Raw genomic sequence first — 20,994 nt, forward strand, 5'->3', positions numbered from 1 at the left:
GAGACACAAGATTTCATTAATTTGTACACAATCAGGATCTGTTTTGATATTAAATAAAACAATCAGAAAGCTACTCATATGAGAAGACTACTCTGAGCCAAGACTACAGGGATTGGCTTTATTTCAAGTCTTAAGAGAGACATAGTAAAAACAAACAAACAAAACAAAACAAAACAAAAACAAAGAAAAGAAAAGAAACTAAAATGTTCAAAATGAAGCTAAAATGCTTCAGCTTTGCCTCCTACGGTACGCTTTCCTGCTTCCTATGGAAAAGCTTACTCTTTGAATCCTGTATGTGTTCCGTATCCTCTTTCTTTTATGTATATGCTTATCTTTCAATTCGTATGCCTCAAGATTGCTGCTTACAATTTCAGTTAAGCAGTAAAATTATAATATATGCAGAATCTTCTGTGTAAAAAATTTTGCTTGTCAACGAAGTCTACAGAAACACTTGCATTAATTCCACCAGTACTTTTAAAGTTTCCTATAAAGTGAAGTGAAACACCAAACTTCTAGAGCTCACAGAATCACAGCATAACAAAGGCTGAAAGGGATCACTGGAGGGCATATCCTGCCCAACCAGCTGCTCAAAGCAGAGCACACCTTGCAGCACCATCAGGGTACTCAGAGACCTCTCCAGCCAAGCCTTAAAAATCTCCAGCAATGGAAGCTCCCCAGTGTCTCTGGGGAACCTGTTCCAATGTTTGACCACTCTCATTTTGAAGATACGCTTTCATAATAAGTAATGAGAACTTTTTTTTTTTTTTTTTTTTTTTTTGATGCTGTCTGGGTCCACCACCTCCCTCACCTCCACAGAGTCCAATTCTGTCTTCTCTGTAAGTAGCCATCAGATAGTTTTAGATGGGAGGGAGATTCCACTTTGTCCTCCTCTATGAAACTAGTGCACTTTGCATCTCTTTGCATGTCTTGAGCTCCCTGGCCATCTTGGTGGGCATCCACTGGACTCAATTCAGACTGTAAATCTCTGTCCTTACCTAGGGGGTCTGAACCTGGAGACAGGTCTCTAGGTATGCCACAAAAGTCCAAAAGCAGTAGGAAAAAAATCCCTCTGCCTGCTAGCTGTCCTCTTGCTAAGTCAGCTGCACCATTAATATTCATCACCATGTTGGTATAATGACAACTTATACTTGAATTGCCAAAATAAACCCCATATCATCACTTACAGTCATAAGGTTATCATATTTTTACTTTTAAAATCTGAAAAAAAAATGGGCAAAACTCAACACATGCAAAGGATGCATTAAAGGTAATTTTTATGACATCTTCACAAGCTTTTTATTACAGTGTCTTCAGTCATATGCAATAGTTTATGCAAGCTGTTTTTTTGTGTTTTTTTTTTTTTTTTTTTTTTTTTTTTTTTTTTTTTTTTTACACAAAAGATGCATCAGTTCACTAACTCTACTAAAGACAAACTTGAGCTTCCTAAAGAAAATAACCCACCCACTTTCTGCAGATCCCCAGCTGAGAGGTGAAGCAATGACCTATTAAGTCTGTCAGTCCCTCGGGCTACGAATACATTACAAGACAGCAATGGATTCAATAGAACATCACCTTTTCTTTTCAAAAAATATAAAAAGGAATACTTCTGATCTGTTATTCACTCCTGCTTAATTTAACTTCAGGTTAGGAAAAAGCTTATTTGTCATTTTTTCTGAAAAGAATCCCTGCAACTTCTCTGTTAAATGCTAATGAAATGGTTCACATTAAACATAGTTATGCATTAACACTGCAGTCAATACCAAATTCTGAAAACAAACAAAAATGCTCTCTATTTTAAAATTTATTTTCCTTTACATAAAGATAGGCTCTAACTTCTTTCTAAAATCTCATATAAAATGTCATGATACACCCATATAATTTCTACAATACGTTTCATTAAACAACAATAAAATACAAAACAAAACAAAACACACACACAAAACATTGCTATGAAGTTTATAGCTCTCTATAAACAAGAGTGGACAAGCGAAAAAATAGATCTTGATATAATTTCATATGTAATCAGTAAATATAACAGGAGCTGTTCTCAAAGCCCAATCCAAAATCCACTGATGAAGTTCATGGGAGTCTTCCCATTAACTTCCACGTGCTTTGGGATGAGGCACCAAGATACATGTTAGACAGTGAAAAAAGAGAAGAGAAAACTTACCCATGAATTCGATTCCTAAATGGTCTGCTGTACATAAGAAAGCATGTAAAAGAAAAAAGAAGAAGAGATGGAAATGTTAGAAATAGACTAAAAAGTAAATACAATCTATATCATCATTTGTATTGTATGATTCAGTATTGAATTCAGTACTTTATGACAGATGCTGCAGAACTCAGTACAGGGTCAGGGATATACTGTATAAGGACTGGTCTGAAAGAAAACCAGAGCTCTGTCCTCACAGGGGCAACTGTAAGCCAGAACTTTAAAGTGTTGTCACTTAAAGTAAGTGTATTTGGGGTAGGACGTGAACACCTGCAGTCATTATATTTACATTGACTGAACTGCCTCAAGCCAGTTACCTACAGGAATTCATCCTCTCTTCCTCCTTAAAATCCTCTCTCAATATCATTAATTAAAGTGTTCTCTTTCATTTCTCTTTCAGGGATCAAAACCTAGACTGAGAAATGAAAGACTTTTATTACTGAGTTTTGCAGCTCATTACAGTGGCCATGCCCCCACCCAATGTGATTGCACAACTGTGGTGTGTTCCATAACAGAAAACCCAACTTCAGGAAATAGCAGGCACATTGCCTATTTAGCCATTTGTTCTGATATGGAGCAATAATTTCAAGGAAATCAGAACAATCAAAAACTTTTTTTTTTTTTTTTTCAGTCACATGGACCAAATTTACCATAATGAGATCAAACCACTTCAAGACCCCTTTTTTCACATGACTAGTGGTGGTAGTGAATCATGGTTTGATGCTGTTACAGAAAGAAGTTTTAGTGCAAAGTAGATTTCAATTTATATAAAGCCTTTATCTTTTTTAACTTGATAGGAAGTATGTTTAAGTTGACATGCAATTAAAGAATAACAAACTCTCCACCCTTCAGGGACAGGGCAAAGGAAAAAAATAGAGCTGACTCTTCAAAACTGGGTGTGTAAGGAGTAGCTTCAAATACAAACTTAAATTGTGGAAGACCAAACTTTCTGAAAGGGTGCAAACCACAATTTTTGTCTATGCTAGGACTGACATATTTTACTTTTGTATTATACGTATATAATGTTAATGTTAAATTAAAACCATACATATATGGATTAGGGAAATATAACTTCACACAAATTTAAAGCCATACATCGCACATCTAATCAATATTTATGCATTCACATCCAAACAACCCTGTTGGCACAGGGATTTAATTCTTAGAAGAGCATGAGATTAGAAATATCAAAAGTGCATTTAACATAATATATTCACAGAGGTTGTATCTTGCTTTTTTCCTCAATTTTTCTGTATCTACAAAATCCACAAATATCTGTCTGCAATTCACACCTTGCGTCTTTCTGTAAACTAGATGAAGATGTAGCCACCAACTGCTTGCTTTAAAAAAAATTATAATGGAGATCAAAACACTGTAATCAGGTCTCCAAGGAGCTACGGATATTCACACATGAAGATCAAGCTATATCATCTTTTTAAGGCTATGTAGAAGAGCTGATAAAATTATCCTGACCAGGTATGCAGGTTCTCTAAATAGCAGAGCTTCCCATGCACGGCCTGTACTCTCCTGCATTCAGTTCACCAACATGGTTAAAAGCTACTTGTTCAAAAAGAGCATACAAAATACACCCTTCCTTTAAAAACTGGAGGGTTCCTTAACAACATCTGGAAAATTCAATCGAAGAGGGCGGAAATTTGTCAGGTTATTTTAAATCTCTCACGTGCCTGGAAAGCAACTTCAGCAACCAGCATAGTATATATCGCTGATAAAGCTGACTTACAAAGATTATGATGAAAGGATGTCTAATGGGATAAACCCTTACAGTAAAATATCTAAGCTGCCAATTTGTATCACCAAGAACTGTTCTACAAGCTCTGCAAGCAGACACCTGGAAACAGAAAACACCGCATTAATAATCCCTGCGGATTTGGTGCACTGTGCCATTCAGAGCGCATAGGCATTTGCACAGCCCTCTTCCCCTGCATGACGGAAATGGAGCCCAGGCTTGGGAGCCAACCTCTGCAGTCACCTGCAGGTTTGGGGAAGAGCCACCACGCCCAGAGTCATGATCAGGAAATCACCCAGGAGGCATATCTGGGGATTATGGGCGTCCCACTGACTGAAGTGAAAAACACCCAGTGACAGTGGCATCCTGTTTAAAACACACTTTCCAGACCGCTGGACACTGGATAGTGTGCAAGTGCTGTCCAAATGCATCTGTAAATCCCTATTTTTGTTTGGTTTTGGTTTTAAACTGCAAAGAGACTGTAGTACAACTCTTCACTTTCTTCCCCCCTGTTCCCTAGTTTAAGTATGTCACGACTTCATTTTAAAACAAGAAAGATGCTCTGATCCCACACACAGCAATGGGATGGCAGCACTACTTTGGCTCAAGGACTTCAGAAGGAAGAAGAATAAATAAAAGAAATAACCTCTTAAGAATCTGAATGTACACACAGCCTTCCATCCCCTTTTCTCTCACTGCAGAAATTCAGCTGTACTCACAAGTTAACAAACACCTAACTTCAAAACTTAATTCCTTAATATAAACATGGCTCCTACACACAGAGTTGAGGATGCAAAGTAATGAAAGGCAAAAGAAGAAATATCAGCAGTCATTAAAGTAACTGCTCCCATTGTTTGGCTCTTAGAGTAACGTTTGTATCATTCTATGATGTTTCCTCCACTAGAGAAAAAGCAAAAACAAAAATCCAGCATGACAACCCCAAACCCACATCTTTGCATATAGAAAAACATAAAAACAAGAAAAAACAACAACAACAACAAAAAGCAAAACCAAAAACAGAAAAGGAGAGAAAATGACTGCTGCCACCTCTCCCCTTATCTGAATCCTTGTCTGAGTTGTCTCCTTTGAAAGGCCACCTCCAAAAACTAAACCCGCTTTCTCAGAAGGCAGAATCGGGTGCTAACGCTCTGGGAATAAAGCCTTTATTCCACAGACAGGCGCCACCTCCAGCAGAGAAGTGACAGGGCTCTGGCAGGGGTAGGAGGGCCCTGAAACCTCCCCACTAGAAGTGCAGCGTGGTGAACACCCAGCGCACCCCTCCCCTGCACCCAGCAGTGGCTGGGACAGGAGGCGTGGGGAGCAGGTTACGGGCATTGGCCGGCTGCCCTTGGCTGCTCTCACTCACCCTGTTCTGGTGAACATAAATAAATGCTTTCACAAGTGCCATCCTTCTCCGAATCGTGCTTTTCCTCTCTTGTTGATGGCAAGACCTTCCAGCAGGTATTTGTGAGAGACGTGCACACTGTAGGGCAACAGGGGCAGAAAGCAAGCTGTGGTGCTTTTTTTTTGTGGTGCTGGCCAAAGGCTGAACCAAGCACAAAGCCATGGAAATACTGCCCCCTGATATGCCCCCGTGTAATAAAGGGCTGCTATATTCCTACTCAGTCATAATGCGTACATGATAAACTGCATCCAGAACGCTTCCTCGGGGACAGAGTGCGGAGTGTCAAGTAATTTGCCATCAGGCAATGCAGTTCCTTCAAGGACTCAGTTCAACAAAAATGTATATGAGAGCTATTAATGTGCTGAAGCGTGGGCACTGCTCCACAAGATAGGGTCATTAACCAAATAATGTGACTGTATTTTATTTTTGTTATTGTGATTTCTTTTCTTTCTGGTATTGCTATGTTCTGAGGAAATAATATATTACTAAGACAGGAAGACTATTCACTTTTGTATTTAATTTTATAAATATTTCTGTATTTTGTTGTTGATGTGGGAAAAATACTGTGCCTTATGGTCCTTGTATTATGTGAATTTGTTGCTAATATTGAAGGCATTTTAATTTATACTTTATGAATACATACACACCTGGGAATACTTGATAACAAGCACAAGAGAAGATAAACTTGCACCTGCTAATGGATAAATTTACTAGTGCTTCACATGCAACTTGCAGCCTTGGGTCTGGATTATGGTTTGCTGGGGCCTTTTTCTTACTTGTATTAACATTGATTTTTTTCCCAGTTCAAGACAGGTTTCATTATTCCGGGTGCATTCTAACACACTATGAATAGAAATATAAATATCCCTGATTTGTATAAGAAAAATATTCATTATTAAAATATTCACCATATACCACCTCAGACATTTAAATCTGTCCTAAATATAGGTTGACTTTGGCATGAAGGAGACAGCTTTACAATATCTGTGCAAAGTATTTTCCCTGTAAATGAAATTTATTGGTTCCAATAAACTCATAAGATTTGCTAAATTGTCCTTGGTAGTTTATGTCTTGAATAAAAAATGCAACACTGTAATATGCTGCAAACTACCTTGGGACAGCTCAAGTGTTCTGAACAGATTTGGTTGATGGGAATAAGACAAAGTTTAAGACCAACCAAACTTTGTCTGAAATAGGAAAACAACAACAAAAACAACAACAACAACAACAACAAAAAAAAACACCACCAAACAAACCTTTTTATTCAAAAAGGAGCTAGCTGAGGATACTACCTAAACACTGAAACTAAACCTACTCTATCCATTATGTTTTACACTGTTTGACAATACACAGTTTTCAGCCTGCTCATGTATTTAGTGAAGATAAAAGCATAACTGGTTAGATACGCATATGAAAGCATATTATTTTTGAAATCCAGACCACTGCCTCACTTTAGCATGTGAGCCCACAACTTTATAGGACAAGCTCTGTCTCTGCTCAGCAGGGAGGAGAGACAACCTTCTCTGGATGTTAGATCAAAAAAAGGAGTTCTCAGACTTAACAAATGAGCCAAATGCTATCAGAAGCTTTTTTCAGGCTCAAAAACAAAAAAGCACCAGCATGTCAAATGTGAGTTATTAGAAAGCACAAGACTGGATTTTGTTGTTTGTTTTAGAGATTTGGTTCTACAACTAATTTGCACAGAGGTACTCTCCACAATATTTAGGGGGGAATGATTGGGACGATTCAAGGGAATCAATCAAATAAATAAAATGAAGATAGTTCAACTACTGTTTTTTCAAACCGTCTTCAATGAAAGACATTATACAAATCTTACTCTGCAGGACATGTAAAAATGGACCAAACTAAATTCTGAGATGGACTTGGAGCAAACTCATACCTGGTCCGTCCATTTATCCTCTCCAAAAAAGACAGCTGCTAAATTTTTTGTTGATGTGAATTTCTCTGGCAAAAGGTGTATTCACTACATGCTAGATAGGGTGACAGTAAATTTACAGAATATATTGGTAATTTGTCCTGCCCACGTTGACAGTAATGAAAATTATACATCCCTTATACGTCCCTTAATGGACTGGGTCATTTTTAGTGAAATTTTAAATCACAGAAATCATAATTTAAAAACAGAAGCCATAAAGCTATATAAAACTTCACAATCTACTGTATTCTTGGTGTAAACAATGATAAAAGATTCATATTCTGAATTGAATATGATAGGGTATAGAAAGGGTTAATTTTATCTTAAAGCAAATTAAAATCCTCAGTCCACAAAACTCAACACTGAGACAACATCTAGAAGTTAATCATTCTATCCATTTCTTTTTGGTTAAAAAAAAAACAAAACACACACACACACACAAAAAAAAAAAAAAGGAAAAAACAAAAATTAGACTTGCTTTGAATATTTGTATGGCTATATAGAAGTTAGCATAGCCTCCAGATAGAACCCCATACCCACCATCAGTTCTATAATAAAGGTGCATTTGAAAAAGACACAGCACACCTGTTCTTTTATAAATAGCACACAGTACTGAATAATGGACTAAACCATTGAGTTTCTTTATGTTTGAATGACAAACACTCCTGGCTGTGTTTTACTCCACCAAAGTGGAAAGACTGTTTCTAACTTCTGAAAATAAACACTAGCAATACTTGCATCTTCACAGGTTCAAGACACGTTAGAATTCTGAACTACGTACCTCTCCTGCAGCATGGAGGCTCGCAGCAGATTATCTTGCCTGTTCTGTCATTTTAAAGATCTTAAATTATCATCTCTACAGCTAACAGACTGTTATTTCTCTTTGATGCATAACACTGGATTTTGATGAACAAATTTACTTTCATCAAATAATGTAGACAATCTGCAGATATCCAGTCTTGTAAATCAGTACAGATTTTAACCCTAGATTAGATATTTATATATATATATATATGTATATATATATATATATTTACTGTGGCTATAAATTCACTAGAACAAACAATCATGTCTTTAATTTTAAATTTATGGATTGAAATTACTCCATCAAACTTAGAAAATGCCTGAAGCATATCTTTAAGAATTTTAGCAGGTCTTGGACAAAATATTGAGTGTTAAGTGTCAGCCAAATACTGCAATCCTTCATTTTTCTCTGAATGAGCTACTGTATTCACCAAGAGAAGAGAGAGCAAGTAAATGTCAGATACTGCTACTGCACACATATTATTCAGATATATATTTACTAATTTAGTTAACACTCAGAAACAAACAAACAAACAGAACACACATAAGGACTCTAACAGTCCAGATTATGTGTGGACACACTGTTTTGTCTCTTGTCAATCAACTCTAAGATACTTTCTAATCTAATTTGCGAACAATTTAATGCTCTTTCAGTTAAAATTAGTTACTGCATCAAATGAAAATGAAGCTGTCTGTATATGGTGACTCATGGTGAAGAGGTTATTTACAAAGCTTCCTCTAAATATATGCTGAAAATGATAAGTAAATGTCACCACTCTGTGATCAATCTCCCCACAATCTAATGAGACTGCAGTAAACATCGAACAATATATTGTGGTTACTTGGTTACTGATAGGAGTAGCAACTGCTATAAGCAATGATTCTGCTAGGTGTTCCTACAGTAAATAAAAAGAAATATTTCCTGATATTCTGAGAGATAAATAGATCAGCAAAAAATCTGTATTAGCATAAAAACTGGGAAAAAAAAAAAAAAAAGGCAAATCCTCTTTTCTGTTCCAATTCATTACTGAAGCCGATCTCTGGTTCCTTTTTTTTTTTTTTTTTTTTTTTTTTTTCCTTTTTTTTCCCCTCCTCATTTGGCTCCAGACATCACACTTCTTTTACACTACCATCTACAAGTACAGCCTCACATACAAGGATCTCTCTTCTGTGCTAAGTACACAAAGAGAAAACACCAAAGCAGCTATTTGACCTACTTCTGAAATTCTGAAGTATTTTCTTGGGCTTCTGCAGTAACTTTCTCTGACAATGACTACACTCATCCCACAGTCACAATTGCCTAGTAGATGATTATGGCACTGTAACAACCGAGGAACCATCAGGAGAATTAGGCTACAGAGCAATACAGTCTCCCATCCTTCTCTGTGTCATTAACGTAACAGTTCCTGCATAGCTGAGACTTTCACTGCATAAAATCCTTGTCTGTATCTTCTCACTGCTCAAGGTTTGCACAGTGGCATCCGCAGGTGGGCTTGCCTTTATACACAGAAAGGCTGGTGAGTGGTATTATTGTATTAATCTAAACTGAGCTTTTCTAAGACGCTTGAAGTAATTAGACACTTCCACTGCATTTCAATAGCAATTGGCATGGTTAGTCATGCGGAGTCCTTTGAAAACGCCAACCTCTACATTGCTAAAACTGCTCCTTTCCATCTATGTCATGACAAGCTCTCATAAAGCTCCTTAGGAGAAGGGAATCATATTTTTGTCAACACAAACAACAGAAAAAGTGCTACAAACCATATTCCAAAAGCAAATATAGCACTTTCAAAACATATGGTCTGGAAAGTTTTTTGAACCATGTATGAACTAGATTATTTGTCTTGTCACAGACTTAAAAGATTTCACTTGACTGCAGTGTGTGGGGTTGGGGGGTGGGGATCCTCTTCTGGTTAAACAATTACACAAAACGTCTATTAGGGTGGAATAAGTCTACGAGGTTCTTAGAAATTACTATAGGGATTTTTGCACTATTATTTCCAAATGGGTATTTGACAATATGGGTCTGTAAAATATAACCAGCCTCACAGAAACATTAAAGGAATTGCTAATAGCTCCCTCTTCTTACAAACATATGACATTTAATAAACATTTCTCATACTAAATGTTACTTTATTCCTTCCACAGATCATTAAGCTGTCCTTCACTTGCCTGCTACAGAAAAATGTTCAAATGCAATCGTGTTTACTGCTCTCTAAAAGCATGGAAAATTTTGTAAGTTTTTGTCAATTCCTTAAAACCTAATTACTTTCTTCAACTTCAGGACAAGAAATGTACATCAATTTGTGGAAAAATATAGCTTTATTCCCTAATGCACTAAGTAATTTGGTTCTACTGTAGTCAAAAAATAAGCCCCTGAACTACTAACATCAGCAGAGTACGTGTATTTACTCCAAGACTTTTTACAATATTGACTGAATTATACATCTCTATTCCAATGAGAATAAAGTTTCCATATTTATTTATATCTATATTTAGCTGTCTACATATTTGGTCTGATTTTTGCATTGAAGTATGCAGGAAACTCAAAGGTAAGGGATTCTTAGACCTTTTTAGAAAGATGTTTTTTATTTACCTTGATCCAGGAAGCTACGTTTCTTTAGTCAATCAATATTGACAATGGTAACCATATTTGTTGTACAAAGAAGACACTTTCTTATATTATTTTATTTTAAATAATGCAGAATGTACCATGAGAATTATTTAAATTTACTCTGATTACTCCAAGTAAGCATGAGTCTCACACGCTATGTAAGTAGCTACCTTACACAGCAGCTGTACTTAACCTAATTTCCAGTATTTCTGTGTTTCAAGCTTGGATGAGGATAAGACATATTGGCTTTAATCAAAATTCTCCCAATGTTTCTGGCATTTCCTGTACCGTGGGCTTGCTGATTTCCCTTGTCTCCTATGTGTCTCTCAACCCATTCTTCCTTTATTAACACCAAGATCTCCCTTGTTCCTCCAAATCTCACTGAGAGGCTCCTTTCTCTGGGGAACCAGGCATCAAAGTCCTCTCACACCATGGATATGGCTCCAGGTGAACAATCCATGAGCATAACAGGTTGCATTAAAAGAGGTTGTATTCAGGTTGTATTCACCTACGTAAGCCTTCTTTGTTTTGTGAGGAAAAAAAGAAACACTTTTTATTTATTTATTTATTTATTTATTTTAAGAAAAATCACAGGGCTATAAACCTGGAAGCTTTAAAGACCTTATAGCAGTGAACTTTATCATAAAAGTTACCATTTGTCCAATGTCTCTTATGATTCAGTGGAAGAAATACCAAATGTCACTTCACAAAAATACTGTTATTACTGCACAACTCCGCCATGGCTGTACAAAAGTGGTGTGTACAGCAAGGCAACAACTCCAAATCTAGGCACATTTCTTCTATTTTTTCCAGTGTTATCCCCCCCCCCATTCATTTTACAACACAACTAATAGTTTCTTAAAAACAAACAAACAAACAAAAACCACTGTTGCATGATCGGCTGGCTGTCACGGTGTGCAAAACACACACATACATAACATTGCTTTTACTACATTTATGCTGTATGTGGTGTTAAATATTAAAAAGCTCAATGTCCACAGTTAAGTAAGGGGGTTGACGGAAACTTCAGGGGTCTATTTTTTGGTTTGTTTTATTTACCTGGTAATTTCTATTGAAAAACTTGGTGATTCCACCAAATGATTTGTGCAGCTACATTTTGTCTGAAACTGGTGAGCAAACACAGACACTTAAGGAGATTATTGTACAATATGGTGTTTTCAGATTCAGGGATAGGCTCCCTGAATGACAGGCACAGCTCTATACTACAGTCTGAGTGCTCTCTGAAATCACCTAAGAAGTGCCTTCCCCACGCCCCATCCTCTGAGGCTGTTGCCAACAGCCCTCATGGAAGCAGGCTGGTAGTTACCAGCCTGTTTGTGGTATCAAAGCACCAACAGCAGCTGGGAACAGAAGAGCTGTATTTTCCTCTAAGTTAAAACCCTTTCTTGACATCTGTAAATAATTTGTTTGAGGTAATCAATACTAAGCCAGCCATGCTACACTACAGTTGGACAGCAGGTCTGCAGCAAATGGAGAGCTGTCTGAATGTCAGGAGTTTTAAAGTGAGATGAGTTGTTTGTAGACATGTTAAATTACAGAGTTATGTTATCAATGCACCAAGGAAATGCGTTTCTTACCTGGAGCTGTAACAGTTCAAATAATGCCAGGTCACTTTGTTGGTGTGTGTTGGCATATGCACCCTCACACCATCCTGACCATGTGTGCTTAAGAACCCACAAGACCTTTAATATCAAACAGTGAAACAACTCATCCACTTACCTTGCAGTTTGGTGTAGTGCACGCAAATGGAATAGATGCTTTTTCCATGCCTAAGCTGCCTACTTTATGGAAAGTTTATGGAAACAGATTCTATTGAGAAATCTATTCTGTTTATTAACTAATAATGAAAACAAACACATAGCAGCAAAATGGATGGCAGAAAGCAACCATCAGATCTTCTTCACAGCCTGAGCATCTTGTGGAAGTCAGTTTAACTACTACACGAAAGATTAATTCTGGATACATGATGTGAATTTATGGTGTCTAATATCTAGATAACAATCCAAAAAACATTGTAATTGTTCCTGTGATTATTGTAGGTCTTCAAGTTCTCTACTGCTATAAATTGTGTACTGGTATGTGATAAGGGAGTCTACCATATGGAGGCAGTTTGAAGTACCTTTTCAGAGTTTTGTTTCACTGCTACTATACAGAGCATTCAAATATTTTTAAAAATATTGCTAAGTGAGGAATTAGAGTTCTTTTTGACTGTACTATGTATAACAAATGCTGTCTAAAAACGTTAATGTTTGGGATGGATAATATTGCTCATACTAGAGGTTGGAAGCAGACCTGGAGCTATGATAAAAAGGATTCTTAACTGAGATCAACAGAAATAACAAGAAAAAAACAACAGCATATTGGAACAATAGCATATCACGTGCACACAACCTGGAATTATTTACAGCAAGAGCAGCAAAATTACAGCTGCTGTTTGCCCTCACCTGAGTATGGTGACACACTGCAATTAATTGTTATGAATGTTACATGAGGATAGCGCCAAAAGGCCACACATACGGAAATATTTTACTCATTGAAAGCAATCACTCTGCCAGAGCCATTCAGACAAATGAATTTGTTAGGCACAGATCAGGTCTAAGTGGAAGCACGCAGAAGCGTACCCAGGTGTTGACGACTGCAGCACTGGCAGCTTGCACCTTGCCCTCAAAGCAGCTCACAAATTACTGCAGCACCCCACGCAGAGCAACGTATCAGAAAAATATAGAAAGGAAGAGAATTTTTTCTGTGACCTTCATAAACATAAATTGTGACTTAAAAGCCAGGCAAAGATGTTTGGATGAATGCGGAGCCTTTTTTTTTTTTTTTTTTTTTTTTTTTTTTTTTTAAAGAGGCTTCACAGAAAAAAGGCATCAGAAAGCCAGCAGGAACAATGGAAAAAAGCCACTATGCCCTGCCCTTGGTAAGATTCCTCAGCAAAGCTTGTACTTGGGATGATCAGAAGTGCACTTATTTTCTTTTTTCTTGTTTCTTCTCCATAATACAAACATCCAGGGTTCTCAAAGAGCGTAATAGTTCCCAACACACCTCACAGTACATTTCCCCCATCAAAGGTCTTTTGAATTACTGTTTCATGTCAGGGTTAAGATATAACTTTATTGTACATTCAGTTATATGATAACAATATCACAGAATCCAGTGTTTCCATTACAAGACCTTTCTATTAGGGCAGAGATCAGTTTTACAAACAAAAAAGGAGTGAAAGGAAGATGTGGATACTTTTCTAGTACAAACTGGGAATGTCAGTCAATAAACGAACTCTGTAGGATGGTCTGGAAAATCAAAAGAAAATTAAGTTTAAAAAAAAATATCACCTGCTTACTTTGTTTTGTCAAACTGTTCAAATCTGTAAGGCTTTGCTCAGAGAAAAGCTGTAAGACCACGTCAAAACTTTCTGATTCTCTGTGGGATATTCAATTTCATGAATTATCAATGTGCAGAGGGGACTTTGCCTTTCCCTTTCTCCTCTCCAGCTCTGCAGCTTCCTTCAAAAACCTGAGCAACTCACAAGCCCTGCAATGCTGCTCAGCCAGCCAGCTGGTAACCCACTGCTGGGCAGCTGCAGCTCAGCATGTGCCCACCTAGTACCACCAGAATTTGACAGGAGGGTGGACAATAGCTGATGCTTAGCGAGCACAGATAAATATCCAGGCAGGATTAAAACACATTGACTCCGTGTACTTTCTAAAGCATTTCTCTAAGTATCACCTTACATTTACACATTCAACTAGTTAGCACAAGGAATACCTGCCTGTACTTATTGCAGAACTGAAGAATGGCCAAGCTTGAATATCAAGGTCTAGGAATAGCTTGTGGTGTTTCAGCTGGATCTACCACTGCATTGCTGTTATTGCTTGTGCTGGTTAGATCAGGATAGCTTTCAGACACCTGGATTTGCTGTGTGATAGCCACTTTGCTGAGACAACTACCCCTTCCTTTGGCAATCAGTTGCATTAACAGAAAACTAGCAGGGCACTAAATGCTGCAGTCTCCATCCTCACACGTGGAACACTTCTGCTAAGGTCTAGCAACCACTGCAGTAAAAAGGCGGTGAATCTGAGGCACTTCTGGATGCAGTTAGTTATTAAACTACGTATCTGATGACATTTAAATAAATAATTCACTTGTGCCATTATGCTATTATGGTGACCAGCTGAGATCTTAAGCGTCTCTTAGGTTCCAAGCGGCAGAACCTGATTTTTCTAATATGTAAGAATTTTCTTTCTATTTTCAGTCTAAATTTATTCTGCACCAATTTAAACCCATTCATTCTTGTGCCAACATATCTTTCAGTTTCAATCATTCTCATCTTTCCCTTATATTTATCCACTTGACGTATTTATAGACCCAACGATCTCTCTGACATATTTCCCAGGCCCATCATTCTATACAGCTGTAATTTCCAGACAGACACTGGAACATCTATCAATTAATGCACTGCATCAGCTATATATTCACTCAAACAATGGTGTTCAAATATTTCTTTTTTAAAAAAAATGAACAATTACTGCCACTACTGTCACTTCCCACATGAAAGACCCACATCCCTGTAAGACACTGCATGCAAAAAGAGCAAAAACCATACCGTGTGCCTACTGGTGCTGCAAGAATAACCAGAAACAAACAAACAAACATCATCATAAAACAAACAAACACAATAATCCAGAATCCAGAAGAATAAAAGATGTAAAAAGCTCTGACTAGCACCTTTGAGTCAGACTCTTCCAGGGAGAGGAGAGCTGACACTGAATGTCCAATCTTATCCCCAAAATGCAAGTTAAGGACTGCGCTGGCTGGAATGGTGCTCACTCTGTTACTGGTCCAGCAGTGAGAAAACTGTCATAATGAATCAGAAGATTTTTCTTAAATCCCAGCTGCCTAGGAAGACTGTGGTTCCACTAGCAGGATTTTATCTAGAATTATTAAATGGAAATAACATTTTTACTAGAGGAAACGTGTTCCAGACTTGCAGATGAAATAAATCAAAACAATTTAGGAAGATCTAACTCTTTTATCATAGCTAAATTTTGTACTGAGGAACAATTTTCAGAATAAATATCTTTTGGTTTTAGAATGGAATGTAAAATTCAAGACAGAGGTCTTAAGATTCCATCGCTAAAAGCAACTTTTACCAAATCATGTTGTGATAATTACAGGTTATGTGCACGTTATGGGCATATACAGTCACACAATAAGTGCAGTCATGCACGGTGCTTTTCGCTACATTTTGAGTAGGTTCTATGCACCACTGCATAAGACCAAAATAATACTGATACACTTTATTTCTTCTATTTATTATTGTTGGTAATTCTGGTCAGACTGTTAGGACAACATACAGTTGCAATTTTGATGTCTTGTTGATGTCTGTTCCCTCCTCAGTATGCCATTTAAGCAAGTTCAAGTACATGTAAAGTAATTATATATGAAATGTTAAACAATTGCCTACCAATTGCCATACATGAAGAAGAAATACTTGTTGAAGAATTAATGCAAGTGGAAGTCTGCAGCAACATTACTTTTGGAAAGTATTTTCAATCAGCAGTTGAGTTATATATTAAGCATTAATATAAGTGTCTGGAGACAGACATATTCCAAATGCTGTAAAAAAATAAAATAAAATAAAAGCACACAGCCCTAGTCTGCCTGGGTTGATTGAACTCACTGTCACTGTGATGGAAGCTCATTAGTTGCTCTGCAATTACATGTTTCCATTTTCTTACAGTCCATTAGCCTGACTTTAACAAAATTAAGCACACTCCAGGGCAAAATAACCGTGCAAAACAAAAGAAACCACTTATACTGTTCATAAACATTTTCCTAAGAAATTGCAATTTTGAGGATAAATGTTTCTCTCTTGAGCAAGCTGGAGACCATTCATCCCAGCTCTCTTTGTTGGATGACCACAGAATGGAGGTATTCTGTGTCTATGAAACATGGTCACCAAAACCACATTGTGTTGATACCTCCACTTACCATGACTTTTTAACATTATCATCCTTTAAGCATTCCAGAGGATCACAAAATATATCAGTATTGAATGGTATAAGAAAGACCTTTTCATTTGCTTCATCTGTCATTTGAAGGCAGGAAAAACTTTGTTTTGGATATGCTCTTCCACATTTTACCAGTAAATTTATGTTTTGTAAATTGGTACCAAAGATTTATTCTCCCTCTCTCTCTCTTTTTTTTTTTTTTTTTCCTCCCCAAAAAAGGTCTTTCCACACATTAATTGGGGTGCAGGACATATCAAGAGGTCATAACATTTCAACCATTTTTTGATGTTTTTTTCTAGGCTTTCAAGATGACCAAGCACACCATCACTGAGGAACTGAGCTTGGGCTGCAGGTATTACAGCAACAGCAGCTCTGAAATACAGTGGAAGACCCCAGGTGCTGCAGCACAGACCCATCATTTTGAGACTTCCATTGCATCCATGAGAAACCAATTTTAAAGAGTTCAAACTCCAGTCCATTTATATTTGTCCTCTTTGTAATAATTTTTGCTGACACAACTAATACGTTTGATTTGAGGCCTCTATGTATCGTTATTTAACCCAAGGTAATGATGGCATTCTTCATGGGCCACTAAACACCCTGAAGCACATGTGGTCTGGCCAGGTTATTTATATGACTACCTATAGATTACGTAACCTAAATGATGAAAATGAGAAGTGCCAGCATTCCCTGTGCTTAAGACATCAGCTGACAGCCCATAAAATGATTCCACCTGGAAATAATTTTTAATTCCAATTATTACAGTGCTTTGTAAAGAATTCATACAGCAAATTTCAGAGTGAGAAACAGATTGTTCTGGCTCTGTTCTCTCTCAGTGCTCCCTCCCTTCCACCTCCTACGACTTGAGTATAAAAATTTGCAGAACCGGATTTCCTGCATTTTTACATTTTCTAGAGAGAGAAATGTGGCAGCGGTATTTTAAAGGTCTGCAAAGTTCATTTGTTGCAAAACACTGTCAAGATGCTCTGCTCTGCCATGGAACCATTCCTTTGCAGAATCAAAGAACAAATTAAGCCACAAACGTGCTAAACAAAACAGATACTGCACCTTATGCCACAGTCCCGCTTCTACTCAAAGTATCTGATTACAAAAAGTCAGGAAAAGCAGAAGGCACTCACAAAAAGCAGCAGGACATCCTAGTACAAGCAGATTAGGTTCACCTCACTTGTGCCTGCTGGTCACTCACTTTCACCTAGTGTTTAATATAGTTGAAAAAGATTCTCTTGTAATTGCGATAGGTAAAATCTTAGTGGTATTTTAGATTGCAGCTTACTGTTAAATTGTGTATTTTAGTGCATTTTTATCTTAGAAAAAGAGGCTGACTGCTTGTATTTTTTCTCAAGTTATGCTATGAAGAAATGTAATTTGACTTTTAATAGAACTGTTAAGGACCCATTCTCTCCAGTTTACTATATAGATTTGTATGCTCCATACAAAAACATTGTGTGTTTAATAGGAACAGACAGCATGACAGCATAATTTTATACAACTGTTTACAATTATTACAATGGCAACTTCCACAGAGCTTGGTGATTTTTCAAGAGCATTTGCAAGCATAAATTATGCATTAAAAAATAGTAATTTGCTACAGCTGTGCAAAGTGGATTAGGGAAATCTATCATCAGCAACAGATATGTAGAAATTGGAGATATTTGGCCCATCTGAGCACAACTGTAAGACTTGGTGACTTTATTTAACCTATCCATTAACAGCAACAACAAAAAGTATTATATTTTAGCTTGAATTGATGGTACATAAGAAGAGACAGACTTACAGGTTAGGACAGCATTCTGGTTGCTCTTCACTAAGAGGAGACCAAGACCAATTAGCCAGAACCAAAGAGCTCTGTCCAAACCACAGGAAAGCATGCTGTGCTCATGAAGTTTTGGCAAGTTATGCAATGGCAAGAAGCAGTAAGGAGCAGACCAAGAGAGAAATGGGATAGGCAGAGAAATAAGAATAGTATGGGCCTAAGATAAAAACATGGGAAAGGCACTTCTCTATGAAAGACTGGGTAGCTTTAGTGCTGGAACTATGAAAAAAATTTTGCTTGACGCATCCTGTTCAGACAACAGAATTTACTCATTCTTTTGCAAGCCTAACTGTATCAAACATATCAGAGTATTAGCAACTTGTCTTTCTCACTGCTAATTTCACAGGATTGTCAGTTCTGGTCAAAACTAGTGCTATTATTATATGCAAACATATATATTTGCATATATATGTATACATGCATACTCTGTATGCATATTTTAGCAGATGATTCAGAATGGAGACTTACATGGAAGGCTAAAAGAATAAGCAAATTTATTTTCTAAAGAACATGTTGAACACAGATACTTGAAGAAGCACGGTGAACATAAGGGCAATAAGAGAACAGAACATTTAGACTTAATGAGACAATAATGAAAAAAGCTCATTAGCGAAGTTTAAGGCACCAATAGAGAAGTTTATGGAAAACAGCAACCCAGTTCTTTTCCTGAAGTGATTTTATGGTGATCTAAGTTATTTGGTTTCGTTATGCAATACATTTATTCTTTATTTACTTCTGGAGATATTCTCATGACCCAAGAGATCCTTTTTGACCCTGAACTTTGTTGTTAGATTTGTCACAAACTCAAAACAGATTAATGCAATAGGAACAGGGAAGAAAACTGGGCTGCAACTAACACATGTAAATTATGCTGAAAAGAGAGCCCCAGGAGAGTTACTTGGGTTTTAAGATGGACAAAATTGCTTTTCTTCTTTAGGGAAAGGAGCAGGCAGAGCACTATTTATGCAAGCAGGTGGATTAATTGGCTTTTGCTGAGCTCTACGCTGCTGCAGCTAAACTGCTTCCCAAGCCTGACCTAATTCATTTAGAATTTGCTTGGGTATTTCCTCATTGAACCATGTGAGAAGCATAGTATGCAGTGTGCTGCAGAAATAATCTTGAAAAGCCGCACAGCCCCATACCAAATAAACAGATTCCTCATGAGCAAATTAAAACGTCATAAAACATTGTTGCAGCACTTTTTTTTTTTCTTGATTTGGTGCATCATCTTACAATTCAGCACCCAACCTCCAACCACCTGGGTACCAATTTAGTGTCCTTAATGACTGCCTGTAAAACTTCTGAAAACTTGTCACTCCACGTACCACATGGGAAAGGTTTTTGAGATCTGAGCTGTGTTACATTTGCAAGAGATACACTCAGGAACAGTACACATTAAACTTAGGGACAGACTAGAGAAATTCAGCATAGTCGCTGAGGGCAGTTTTCTCTCCACAGCCCTGCACGTGTCTGTAAAGACTCCCAGGTAACAAACAAGCCCTCTTGTGGCAACCACATTTTGCAAAGGGAATCAGATATGAATAGCTGCCATCTCACTTAATAGTTACCTTCCTATCACTGACCAGCTATGCAGTACAATCTCTTTTTGGAGGAGGGAAGGAGGACTTCCTGAACCCTAAAATTGCAAGCAAGGATTTTCTTCAACCATGTATAACTCCCAGGTGTTTCAAAGGCATTATGGAGTTAATTTTCACAGAGCCTGAGTTTCATTTCAAAAATTAATTTAAGACACACAGGAGCTTAAATATTATTAACTTTCTAAAGGTGCTGAATTTCTGCTAATAATTTTGCACTTACTGCCTTTTTCCTTCTGAGTAAGAGATTTGTATTCTTACACAGCAGGTGCATTGTTTTACATTCAGATAGCGGTGCAGCTGCTAGTACCTAAGGCTTGAGAGATTTATGGATAATAACGGGAGTGAACAATAAACAAGCACATTTGGATGTATACCAAACAGAATCTGTATCAGTCAATCAAACTGCTGGACAACTGATACAAGTTTACAGATAAATGTAAAACAAAATAAAATTCTCCAGTCAGCCAGGTTGCTTCTTCAATAAATACGTTACACATCTCATAGTCCCAGAGTGACATGGATAACGTATTACTTTCCTCTTTGACCAAAGCATACTATTGAACTTGTTTTTTAAGCCAATGAATCTATTAAAAAAGAAAAGAATAGACATTCTTTTGTGTGGCTACCAATAAAAAATCAAACTTAACAATCATTTTGTGTAACAGGAAAAAAAAAGGTTGTGACAGTGTCAGGTTCTCAAATATCCCACTTTGCTCACAAAGTGACTGCATCTCATCTGCACATTAATTGCTGTGCTGGGCACACACTGCTTATTTCACAGTCACATCACTTATTCTGACATGGAGTTTTTG

The 20,994-nt window shown here is 37.2% G+C and overlaps 1 protein-coding gene across 2 annotated transcripts in view; it reads right to left on the bottom strand.

The window, feature by feature from the left end:
* NRG3 (neuregulin 3) overlaps positions 1-20,994 on the bottom strand; it is a 411,171-nt gene that overhangs the window by 70,311 nt on the left and 319,866 nt on the right. The window contains exon 4 of one of the 2 annotated variants that reach the window (XM_032190922.1): positions 2,171-2,194. In XM_032190922.1, the coding sequence (XP_032046813.1) occupies positions 2,171-2,194 (24 nt within the window). Of the gene's footprint in view, positions 1-2,170; positions 2,198-20,994 lie in introns of both variants that reach the window. The other variant, XM_032190920.1, reaches the window with a different exon arrangement.

Source organism: Aythya fuligula, chromosome 7, assembly GCF_009819795.1.
Source record: "Aythya fuligula isolate bAytFul2 chromosome 7, bAytFul2.pri, whole genome shotgun sequence".
NCBI lineage: Eukaryota > Metazoa > Chordata > Aves > Anseriformes > Anatidae > Aythya > Aythya fuligula.